Here is a 12,286-nt window from a genome sequence, read left to right as displayed (position 1 = left end):
TCTGTAAATTAATGGTTGTGGGAGACAAGATTCTGCAATAGTGCTGCTGGCCTGGAATTGTTCCCTAACCTCAGAATAATGGTAGAGACTGCTGGAGCTGAAGACGCATCCCTGACATGTCAATGGCACATCAGCCCCATTACAGATCAAGTCATATGTCACAAGAAGTAATCAAGGAAAGTGTAAGAAACCCCTCCTTAAGCTGCCTTTCCAGATTTATTGTATTTCTTATCACGTCCTTCTTCCAAAGTGCAAAGGACAGGGTACTTGATTCCCACTCACACACAATAACCCTGTGAGGTAGATTCAGCTGAGAGAGGTTTTGGTCCATGGTTATTTGTTGAGTGGGATTTGAACCTAAGTCTCCCTAGCCTTAGTCACTGCCTCTCAATTAAGAACATCTAAAGACATTTTTTTAAACAGCCACATATTGATCTTGCTGTGCTTATACAGACATCCACGAGCCGCTAACTGGGAACAGGTCATTTCCGTGTTTACTGGATCATGCACTCATTTATATTAATCTGTCCTTTGCCTAGCACTGACACGATAAAGGCTGTCTCTTGCATTGCCTGGATTTTTTTAGCCTCGCTTTAAAACACAACTTTCCTTCTTTCTACTTAGGGCATATATATACTTCCCCACCTAAGCGATCACTTCATGCTCCTGATGAGAGCATATGTCACAATATAGGCAATACAAGACACAAGTTATTTTGGTTGGAACAAGAAGACTTAAAATGTCTGCCCCCTGTCATAAGGCATTGATGTCTATTTGCAGAAGTCTGATGAAGTTGTTAAGAGTGTAACAGATTCAAGCTCCACAAAGTAACAATGGTTGCTGGGTTTCAGAGGCCTAGCTGCTGTATGTCTAACCTACTTCTCAGGGTTGTTGTGAGCGTAGTATAACAGAGCTAGTATAATAGAGCCCCGTATCGTCTGCCATGATTAGCAGCATCTGTTTGGGGTCTCAGCCAGAGGGTCTTTTCCAGCACTTCCTGCCTGATCCCTTTTTTAACTAGAGATCTCAGGCACTAAGCCTGCAATCTTCTGCATGCAAACTCTGTGACAACTAGGGCCCCTTCCCAGGAGGGTAAAGCAGGATCATCTGTGTTGTCTAGAGGAAAATGTAAATGTACTGCCTTTGAGTCAGTTCCACCTTATGGCGACCCTATGAATAGGGTTTTCAAGGTAAGCGGTATTCAGAGGTGGTTTACCATTGCCTCCCTCTGAGGCTGAGAGGCAGTGACTGGCCCAAGGTCACCCAGTCAGCTTCGTGGCTGTGTAGGGAATTGAAACCTGGTGTCCAGCACCTTAACCACTATATCACATTGGCTCTCTCGCTCTTTTTTAAATGTATGTATGTTTTAAAAAAACACAATTGTCTTAAGAGTTTGTTCGGTTTATGGTTTTTTCTCCCCCCTCCCCGGAAATCCACACTATTCCTGTTTTTTTAAAAAAATGTTGTTTTGGAGGCTTAATATCTGTTCCAAGAGGTTAAATTTCTAAAACGAAAACACACAGCTGCCTGATAGTCACTTCCTCTGATCTGAAACCTCTACCCTCGTTTCGCCCAAATGAGGGAAAGGTCCTCTGCACAGGCCCAGTGGCACGAATTATTTCAAACGCCCCACGAGTACACAACACAAGCCCCTTTCCTCACACACACCCAATACGTGCGGGATTATGTGCTTCCGCCACTCACGTCCCCACCCCCATCAAAAGTTCTGCAGTTTATTTACATACTCTCCCCTCATTGGCTGAAAAGAAAGAGGAAGGCGCACAGGGGAAAGCCCGCAGAGGGGAGGAGGGAGAGGAAAAAAGGGGAGGAGACACCTTTGTTTCTCAGCTTTGGTTTGTAAACAAGAGGAAGTCTAGACTTCCAGCTGGAGCTTTTCTGGGGGGGCCACAGCTCTCTCCGTGGGGTGTCTCCCCCCGCCCACCCAAAATCTGCACCAACACCCTGTCACCCTGACCCAGACAGGCCTTGGAAAAGCTAAGAGGCTCTATCAACGATCGTCTTCGCTATTTCTCCTTTGCCAGGTGAGATTGTGGTGGGTGGCTGACGAAGCGGGCTTTAGCCCATGGAAGCATATGCCACAATGAATCTACTAGCCTTAAAGGTGCCAAAAGACCCTTTGGGGAGATGTGTAGCTCCTATTGGAGGTAGGTGTCAGGGTGAGTGACTGCAGGGGGTGATTGTGAGCGTCTGAGTGTCCGATCACACAAACGGGTTTGGTGAAGAACAAAGGATGAAATCCATGCCACTGGGTAATTATTTTCTTTATTCATCTTTGCAGGAGGCATAGAAGATACCTTTCCCGCTTGCCCGCATGTCCTTTGACCCACCATGTAAATTGACTTTTATTAGAAACAAAAGTGGGCATTTTTCTTAATGTAAAAATACAGTTTTTCTATATTTCAGTAGGGCTGTTATATGCTAAAAAAAATGCCCTCCACAAAAAAGGAAAAGCCACAGACAAAGGCTTTTCATTTTCAAGGTCTCCTTATTCAGGATAATATGGCACCCTTGAGGTCTTGTGTTGTTTGTCCCTAGAATACACTACCAGCACAATATTGAACCGAGGCACTCAGCCAAACCAAATAGAGTCATAACTATAAGACTGTTTATGAAGGGTGGGTGATTTTAACCCTATCTCCCTAGTCTCTGAGAATGCGCACATTCAACCGTGTTTCCCAGGAGCCAGGATCCTGAGCTAGGATCAATCAAGGATTTTTTTTTTCCAGCTTGAAAATTTGGTATCTGACAAGTTTTCAATTTGGATAGATTCCCCTCTCCCGTTAGCTCTGCGGCCAACTAACCACTTAGGGGTTCCACATTTTTTATATTAAGGAAAGAAAAGATATTTGATGATACCCAGCCTCAACTCCTCTCCCTCCCCCATTTTTATTTTCTTAATTTCACATTTTCATAATTTATTTAAAGTTATTAGAAAACATTTTGGTTGAGTGGGTCCAGTAGGGATGTTTACCTAAAAATGCTAAACCTCGCATATTATTAAACAACTGCCCAGTTCTGATTATAACCTATTGAATAAAAATCCTATTATTTCCATTTGACTGAGAATCCAAATTGAAATTTCAATTAATGAGTATTCAGACCCTGTATTTATAAACTGTATCAGACCCCCCCTGTTTCCACCTTCCCTCTTTCTCCATACATATTATAGCTTATGTATTTAATGGATAAGGACCAGACATTACTAAATATACATGACTAGTAACGTTTGTAACAAAGGACAGAAAGGCTGCAATCCTATACACACTTATCTGGAAGTAAGCCTCACTGAACTCAATGTGGCTTACTCTGAGTAGACAGGCATAGGATTGCATTGTAATATCTAGCATAGCTTACCTTTCCATTCATGACCCATCCTTCTTTCATGAGGCTCCTCCCCAATTAACCCCTCCCTCCCCCCTTTTTTGCAATAGTATGATGATTATAATATATGTTCTCAATAACCAAATAGCTTAAATATTATCACTTATCAATATTTGTCTCTTGCTTCTCATAGGGTAAAGTTCAATACTACAGAAAATATGAATACAAGTTTAGGGCCAACAAGCCTTTATGTATGATACCTACAGCATAATTTAACATGAAAGCTGTCATATTAGCCCTAAAAAAGAAGAGGCCAAGGTCAAGATAGACCCTGTGTCATCACAAGGGATTGAATACCTATTTATGGGGCTCCCTTGCTAATGTACCTTAAGAAAATCCCTCCTCACATTGTATCAGGTTTGCACATAATGTGAAAGAAAGACCCTATCGTCTGATCATAAGGCCAATGTATAAAGCACATTGTTATGGAAGGTGAACGCTTGTTCATATCTTGAGGGTATTTGGTAATCAAAATGAAACATACACAATACTTTCTTATGATTATTAGCCAGTACAGGGTCAATTACACATTTATAGTATCTCTGGTAAATAAAATGCCTCCATGTTAGCTAAGCTAATGGGTAGTATTTTCCATTGCCCATTAGGCAATCCTGTATTTTGCACAGTTCTAAATCACTACTGCCTTTCACCAGATGCCCTCTAATAAAGAGATCAACATTTCCACCCTCACCCCAATTATTCTTTTCGGTGGGAAGGTGTAATTTTGCACAGAGCATGGGGAGGGAGAGGAGTGATAAGGTTGTATTCTAGTTATAAAATAGGATCCACCTCTTTTATCTGCCTCTTTTCATTCCTTCCCATTTTATCTTACCTTCTCACTTTACTTCCTCTTCCAGATATTCAACCTTTGCATCCCTTTGCTCCTCTTATTCACTGTCTGCCCTGCAGCCCTTTCCCCCACCCCACCCCCAACATGGAAAAACAGGGGCTGTTTGTTTGCACATGATCAGAGCTTGCAATAAGAGGAAAGAGAAGATGGGAGATCTGGAGGATGCTGGGTCTTTTTGCAGCCCAGAGTGCCTCTAAATGTTACTCTCCCCACCCCAACCCCTCAGTTCACTTCTTTGTATGTCTTGTTTGCAAAGATGTGGAGCTGCAGCCTCCATTTTCCCCAGCTCAGCATTCCCTTGCCTGTAGGGCTGGCTGGTTTGCTTCCCTTTCAAGGAACCGCCTCTTTCCCTCCCCCACGCCATGTTCCAGGCTCCCTTCCCCCCACCCCGCCCAAGCACTTCCCATTGCAAAGCAAGCATCCCTCCCTCCCTTCTTGCAGAGGACTCTCTACTTGCCTACCTCCAAACACATTCCTCCCCTGCAGCATGCATTTCAGCCACTGTATTTCTGCCAGTCCCCTCTCTCCTGCACTGTCCCCCACCCCACCACTCATCTGCAGGCCGCTTTGTGTCTGCATTTCCTTCCTCTGCATTCAGCTGGAATGTTGATGTCTCTGCCCTCAGTTCTGCACCCCTCTGCCCCTTCTACACCATTCCCTCTGTTCCAGTCTCCCCCTTCTACTACATCATTCTCTCTATGACTCAACCTGGGCACCTCCATCCGTGTTATCTGTCTCTTCAGATCCTTTCACTGCATTTTCTTTGAGCTCTCTTCTCTTCTCCTGAGCGCCCTCTCCTCCTCCACCCGCATCTCCTCTCTCTGTACATTCTGCATTCTTTAATAGCAATTCTTCTAGGTCCCTCATGCTCCTAGTTTGCATCAGACCCATCCCTCACTCCCACCATCTTTTCACAACTACACATTTCCTAACATTCTTTGATCAGCTGTTTCCTTATGTACCCTTTTGCCTCCTCTTATATCTACCCTTCCTCCATCCCCACCTCTGAGATTTTCTGGGCCTAAAATAAATAATTTTGAGTCTTCTCTACTTGGGGGACCTCAAACGACCAAGGTGCCCCTCTAAACAGGGACATCGATACATGGCAGCCTAAGGAAAAGTGAGGCGCATTTAGGGATGGTGAAAGGTTTGCTTTAAATTCCTTGACAATGTGCCAGAAACTCCTAGATCCCTTGGCGGAGGCAGGGGTGGGGTGGAAAATGAAGAACAGGGAAAGCTGAGAATTCCTGGGTTCTGGCGGGTGGCATCTATGGTTCCAGAGATTTTTCAAAAGAGGAGAGGCGTTTGGGAGAGGTAGGACACTTGGGTTCTCTTCCAGATAATGCTGCTTCATCACGAGATAATCAGAGGCGACCTACATCCTGGGGTTAATTGCAGGCTGAGCCTCCAAGAAGGGAGGGAAAGCACGTGGTGCTGTTTTTGTTTAGACACCAGACTGGTTAGACGGAACTTGGCTGGCTTCCAGACCTACGAAGCAGAAGCAGGCATCCTGTCTCTCACCCTGTTTTCTCTTACTCCCGCCCAGCTTGTCCATACTTTGGTAACCCTTTTCTCACTTTTCTTTGCCTTTTAGGGCTTTCAGGGAGCCCCTCCCCAAACAGCATCCCCTCTAGGGACCGTCTGGTTCTTCACAACTCTCCTGCAGCTTCTCCCCCTTGCGTGACCCCACCACAATGGTGAGGCTGTCCAAACCCAAAACTTTCCAAGCCTATCTGGACAACTGTCACCGACGCTACAGCTGCGTGCATTGCCGGGCACATCTGGCCAACCACGACGATCTCATCTCCAAGGTAAAAAGGGGGCATGGGATGTCCCCGGGACACTGCTGTGGAGGAGCTCACAGCATCTGAGGGAAGGGGCTGCTGTTGTTTTTCCTCTGTCAGTTGGTTTTAAAAAGAAGGAAGGAAGGATACAGCAAAGTTGGTAAAAAGGGACAAGAAAGGAGGAGAGCCCTCTTCTCATCTGCTAATTTTTTTAACCCCATCCCAGGGGGTTGGACTCAATGGCCTTGTAGGCCCCTTCCAACCCTGCTATTCTATGATTCTATGATCTCAATAATAAGATGATTATTACTTATCTAGCATTTTCAGTGTGCCTTTACATTTTTTCCTTTACTTGTCCTCACAGCAACCCTGTGAGGAAGGCCATTTGAGGACCCTACTTTGAGGACAAAAGTCAAGAGACAGGGTAAAAACATTTTAACACAAACATTCACGCTTTACAGATTGGAACAGAGGCTGAGATAGTGTGCATTAACCCAAGGCCAAGTGCAGACTGTGGCATGCACAGGACTTGAACCCTGATCTTTTAGATTGAACATTTTATCTACTGTCAGGGTTCTAGCATGACAGATCTCGATCAAAACTCAGCACTATGCACTACTCCTGCCACTGTGCACAGTTCTGGAATGGGGCCAGGGTATACTGGAGAAATCACCAAGGCTCGCCTCCCAAGAGGGCCAAGCTCTCAGCCTAGAACCCTGTCCTTGGTGAGCAATTTAGCTGAACGCTCAGCAAGGAAGGGGAGGGATCAAGACACTTGCCAATTGCTGGATCATACCCCAGGGAGCTACAATTCAATCAACAGGGACTATTGTAGACTTCCCAGCACTTTGACGGAGGGAGAGCTGTTTGGAAGTGGAAGGTGAAGGCAGGGGATAGGGAGAAATTAGGAGGGCAGCTAGAAGAGTGGGGTGCTGGCTTCCCCCAGGACTAACATTTATCTCAAAGGGGCCTGTCGTTTCTTGTCCTGCCTTCCCCACCCCAGCGCTGGAGATACTGCAAGGTCAACAAGTTTGAGCTGCTGGCTGATTAATCATTACACAGAATTCAGTGTGTATGGATGGGGTGTGCCTGAAAACAAGCCAGAGAACTAATAAGGAAATGCAGAAGGGAGCTGTGAGTCTAAGGACTGTTGGTGGGCAGAAGGGAGGGGGGGCTGAGGAGATATGCAGCTGGAAGAGAACTGAAGGCTACCGATTAGGACTGCTGTGAAACTAGGGATCCTCTGGCTGAGGTAACAGACATTCCAGATTTATTTTTTAAGCACAAAGAGTCTTGGACACCTTCGTGGCTGATGCCACAGTAAATCTGTTTGTCTTTAAGGTGCCACAAGACCCTTTTGCGTGTTTGCTGTAACATATTAATATGGCTCCCACTTTTGATTTTTTTTTGAATCTGTTCCGTCTCTTTGTCATTACAGTCTTTTCAAGGAAGCCAAGGTCGGGCATATTTATTCAACTCTGTGTGAGTATCACAGGAGGGGAGCAGACTCTGGTCATGCACAGCCTACACCCAACCCTAAACCTGATGTAGGCTCAAAATGTTAGGACGATGGACTTGTGCTCACTGAGGGAGTAAACTTGTGTCTGGGTTGTACCACCCCACACTGCAGCTAGGGGAGCACATAATTGAATGCTCCTCCACACACAAAATGAATTAAGAAATTTAGATGTAAAGATGGTGAGTTCTAGCCTTTTCTCTGGTGCGATACTTTTCAAAGTCTATTATTGTTCTTTTTTTGGCTAAGGAACATTCCCTTATGCGAGCCCCCACCTGTATTTGAAAATGGAATAGCTCTGTCACCGTCTCTCATGTCGTCATAGACATTGTTAAAAACCTCTCTGAGATAAAGAGAAACACCCATCCAATTAGTAAGGAGAGAAAGGTTCGGCATCAGACCCATGACACATAGCTTCCAGTGCTCTCCTCCTTCTCCCAAAATAAACAAACCAGAGGGATCAAGGGGTATGTGAAGAAGAAACTGGGAGGCTCCAGAGACAATCCTTTGCCAGTAGGTACTTCAGTGCCAAGGCCAGCCCCGATTGCCAATCAGTCCTGAATGCAGCCCTTCAGAGTTGCTGACAGTGACCCTTCCCAGAACTTTCACAGGAGATGTCAGGGACTGAATCCTGGACCCCATGTGCAAGGTACACAAATTTTGCCTGGCTTGGTAGCCAACCAAACATTTGAGGTTGAAAGGATGCTCTGAAGAGGCAAGTCCTATTCTTAACTTTGCGCTGCGTAGCTGAAATTCAGCATGAGTTCAGGAACAAACCCCCACCTCCAAGCAGTTTCTGTTGCATTAAGAGCACCTCAAAAATATAATTCAACGTGGGAGAGACCCAGCTGTACTTCCAAGCGAGGAGCTGAGGAGGGTGTGAAGGATCATTCCCACAGTTGTGCCCACCAAGCACCTCTGAAGCACAATACAACTGCTGGCACAATCCCCCACCTCATCTCCAGCTTAGGAGGGGGGCTTGGGCTTGTTCATTTTAGAGCACCTCAGAAGTCCAGTGCAACTGCAGGGATGATACGCTTCCTTCTCCAGCTCTTAAGGGTCAGGAAGAAGGCTGAGTTTTGTCACGGTCGTCGGAAGGGGTGGGCCACGCCAAGCAGAACTGTGGGCCTCGGCCTGTTCTTGCTGATTTAAAGGCAAGGTGAAACTCAGGCTAGTACAGCATCAGAGACTGGAGGGTAAGGACTGGTGGGTGCTATCAGAGCCAAGTGAAACTGTGTCCCAACACCTTTTTTCCCCCTTTGCACCACACAGAGTGAATGTTGGATGTGGTCCAGCAGAAGAACGGGTACTGCTGACAGGCCTGCATGCTGTGGCTGACATATACTGCGAGAACTGCAAGACCACACTTGGATGGAAATATGTGAGTCCCTCCTTGGACTCTCTCACTCCCTCTCCCTAAAAACTAAATGCACTGCCTTTCTGAAAGTTCGCACTTCCTCCACCACCAACTTCCTTTTTCTCGTTCTGCAGGAGCAAGCCTTCGAGACAAGCCAGAAATATAAGGAGGGAAAATACATCATTGAACTCAACCACATGATCAAGGATAATGGCTGGGATTGAAAAACAAAGAAGAATCATCCCACCACCTTTGGACAACAACTTGGAGGGGTGGAGCATAAGAAATGACAATTTCCACCAAACCTGCCTCTGCCTTCCTAACCAATGGGCTGCCATCCAAATCACCTCCAGATGCATCTGAACTGTGAAGGAGGAGGCAGAGCTTCTGCCAGGACATACTCATGGCTTGGAGATGTCGCCATCCTGTGGCAAAAGGTGGCAGCACGCAAGGAGACACCTAGGCCCGGGGCAGTGTGCAAGCGGGGGGGGGGGAGGAGGAGAATAGTGTCGGGTTTGTTGTACAGAAGGAGTCTGTGTGTTTGTGTTTTCACGCAAAGAGGGCAAATGCAAAGTGGGGCTGGGAAGGGATGGGTTGTACAGTATTTGTGAGTTTGTGTGAGTATGTATTATATAAATAAAAGCATTGAAGTGATACACTTTTCTCTACAGCAGGGGCTGCTGGATATTGCACTGTCTCTCTGTAAGAAGCCTACTGACTGCTGCAGCCTTGGGTAGTCAAGTCAGGGCCTTGTCCCTGGCTATTTTATTTATATCTGTCATTTGTGCCCAAGCTTTCTAAGAATGTGTGTGCAGGGGGGCTTCTAGATGCTTAAACAAATAAGGGCAGCAGCAAAACAACATATGTATTACAAGTAAGCATTAGGTACTATTCCATTGGCCACACCTTTGGGTAAATTATGTCACTTCCAAGGTCCCAGGGAGAGATACAATGAATTCCAGACAAAGGGAGATTTTGAGATAACAGCCACCTTATTAGAGGACAGATTTCCGTATTTGCCAAGATCTCCTTCCTAGTTGTGAGATTGATGAGGATTATCCCTGGCGGTTTACAGCCTTTAAGACAGTGGGTCCTGAAGTAACCACACACACAAATCACTTTTAGAGATTCAAGCATAATGAGTTCCCTGCTTTGAAAATAATTGCAAACTACAGTCAACTCATCCTACCAATATTATCTGGGAGATTGGCTCACTATTCATTTTATAGAGTTTCTTCTGCACCATGTGGCATTCACCACATCTCTAAACCAACCACACATCCAGCAGCTTAGTTTCAATGGATGTGGAACTTCTAAGTCCCAGAGAACTAGATTGCTGAAGAATAAAAAGGTTGGGAGGGAACTGGGAGGGGGTAGCTCAGCAAGCTTATGCAGGTAGTTTCTCTTAAGCTTATGCAGGTAGTTTCTCTTAAGAATTCAGCAAGAGGACTCAGCAGTGCTGCTTCCCATGATGCACCAAACAAGACACATTACATGCATAAGCACGTACATCCTCAAAGGAGCCTGGGGACCCACTTCAGCAACAATTCTTTAATTCTAAACTGTGCTGCTGAATTGCTCCCTCTGCTGCTCAATGATAGAATTAGACTTCTAATTTTGGATTAACCTGATCCCTGTTGGAGCAGTTCTTACAAATTGCAAACGGATTAAAATAATCGCTCCATACTCTGTGCTTTTATTAGCATCTAATACAAATCAGTTGCCAAATCATGCTTTAAGGACCCAATTTTGCCATGGTGATTTAGGGAACAAAATAATTGGTTTCTTTTTTTATTTCAATATTTATGAAAGAGTTTAAAACTGAAAATGACCTGCCCGGCCCAGACCAAAACCCTATTCAGCCCAGTGACCTGTCTCCAGCACTGGCCATCAGGTCCTCACTCTCTGTTTGCTTTCAGCATTGTGTCAGCAGTACACTGTCTCTGAATGCAGAGGTTCCATTTTCCCCAACAAGTGCACGTATAGAGAGATCTCTCTCTCATCATCTTATGGATACAAACTGGCATTTGGATAGTGCAAAAGTGTGAGTGGTCTCCCAGTATAGGGAAAGACAGAGAGGCAGCAATTTGAAGTGGGTGTGGGGGGCAGAGATAGAATCATGGATGGGATCCAAATAGGGATTTATTTCCCTATCAACAGAAAGCTGTTACGGAATTGGCTTCACTTTATAGCAATTCTAAAAGCCCATTAATATCAGGAGCAAATGCAAATAAATGGGGTTTTACTGATAGGGAAATAGTACAGATGGTTCCTCTGATGCTGATTCTGTGCTTGACAGAAATTGTGGGGAGGTTGTCCTCTGACACTGGCACCTTCCTTAGTAACTACCCACAGCTACATCCATTCAGTGCACACTTTAGGCACAAGTAAGAGATCCAGTGTGGCATAGTGGTTAGAGTATTGGACTCTGACCTGGGAGACCAGGGTTCAATTCCCTATACAGCCATGAAGCTCACTGGGTGACCATGGGCCAGTCACTGCCTCTCAGCCTCAAAGGGAGGCAATGGTAAACCCCGTCTGAATACCGCTTGCCATGAAAACCCTATTCATAGGGTCGCCATAAGTTGGGATCAACTTGAAGGCAGTCCATTTCCATTTTTAATGCAAGGCATCTTCCACACTCCACCTACATTTATTACCAACAAGAAGAAACACATCCATTCTCATTCCTCCATGCCTTTAATTCCCACCTCAAGAATAGCTCAAACCAGGGGAAGACTAATCTTAGGGGTTGGAGAAGTCAGATTCTCAATTTTCTTCAGGCATTCCCTTAAAGTGGCAGAAGAGGGCACTCAAATCCTATGTGCTGTCAGCATGGAACTGCCCTATAGGAAAGAGTTGGGACATGTCACTATTCATTTACCCAACTTCTCTTGGCAGAACTGACAGCTCACACAGTTGCATACCAAGCAAGTTCTTCTTAAAGCAAGATTGTTAAGACAGCAAAAGGGGGGGGGGAGACCCAGAGCATAAGGTTTAACAACCTTGCCTGCTGGATACAGGCAACATCTGCACTTAGTTTTAAGTCAGAAGCAGCAGCTAGAAGCAATTCATTAGTATATATGTTTAACTAGGATGTGAACTAGGAACTCAGCTGCAGCTAGCAGCTGATTCCTAGGGTAGTGTATCCAATGGAAACTACAGTGTAAAAATATATAAACCACAAAGAGGATCTAGAAATCCCAGCCAAGGAGGAAACATCTGTGGTTCACCTCAGCCTTCTGTTCCCTCCCATACACCAATGTGTTACCACCAGTGGCATGGGAAGAACTCTGGAGGACTTCCCCCTCCCCTTATTACTACTGTTGGTATACCCCTGGTGATAAGAGATGCTGATTGACAGGGTTGGGTTTTCA

The 12,286-nt window shown here is 45.4% G+C and overlaps 1 protein-coding gene across 2 annotated transcripts; it reads left to right on the top strand.

The window, feature by feature from the left end:
* Positions 1–1,800: 1,800 nt before the first annotated feature.
* Positions 1,801–9,563, top strand: YPEL3 (yippee like 3). 2 transcript variants are annotated; one of them, XM_061589452.1, is made up of 5 exons: positions 1,801–2,042; positions 5,847–6,063; positions 7,475–7,518; positions 8,825–8,933; positions 9,044–9,563. In XM_061589452.1, the coding sequence occupies exons 2-5, from the start codon at positions 5,947–5,949 to the stop codon at positions 9,131–9,133; spliced, it is 360 nt and encodes a 119-aa protein (XP_061445436.1). In that variant the 5' UTR covers positions 1,801–2,042; positions 5,847–5,946; the 3' UTR covers positions 9,134–9,563. The 2 variants fall into 2 exon arrangements, with proteins under 2 accessions (XP_061445436.1, XP_061445437.1); XM_061589453.1 differs by lacking the exon at positions 1,801–2,042 and adding an exon at positions 2,082–2,165.
* The last annotated feature ends 2,723 nt before the right edge of the window (positions 9,564–12,286 follow it).

The sequence above is a fragment of the Rhineura floridana genome, chromosome 11, assembly GCF_030035675.1.
Source record: "Rhineura floridana isolate rRhiFlo1 chromosome 11, rRhiFlo1.hap2, whole genome shotgun sequence".
NCBI classification, from domain to species: Eukaryota; Metazoa; Chordata; class Lepidosauria; order Squamata; family Rhineuridae; genus Rhineura; species Rhineura floridana.
The sequence above is the reverse complement of the archived record's forward strand: the minus strand, read 5'-3'. Positions and strand labels throughout refer to the sequence as shown.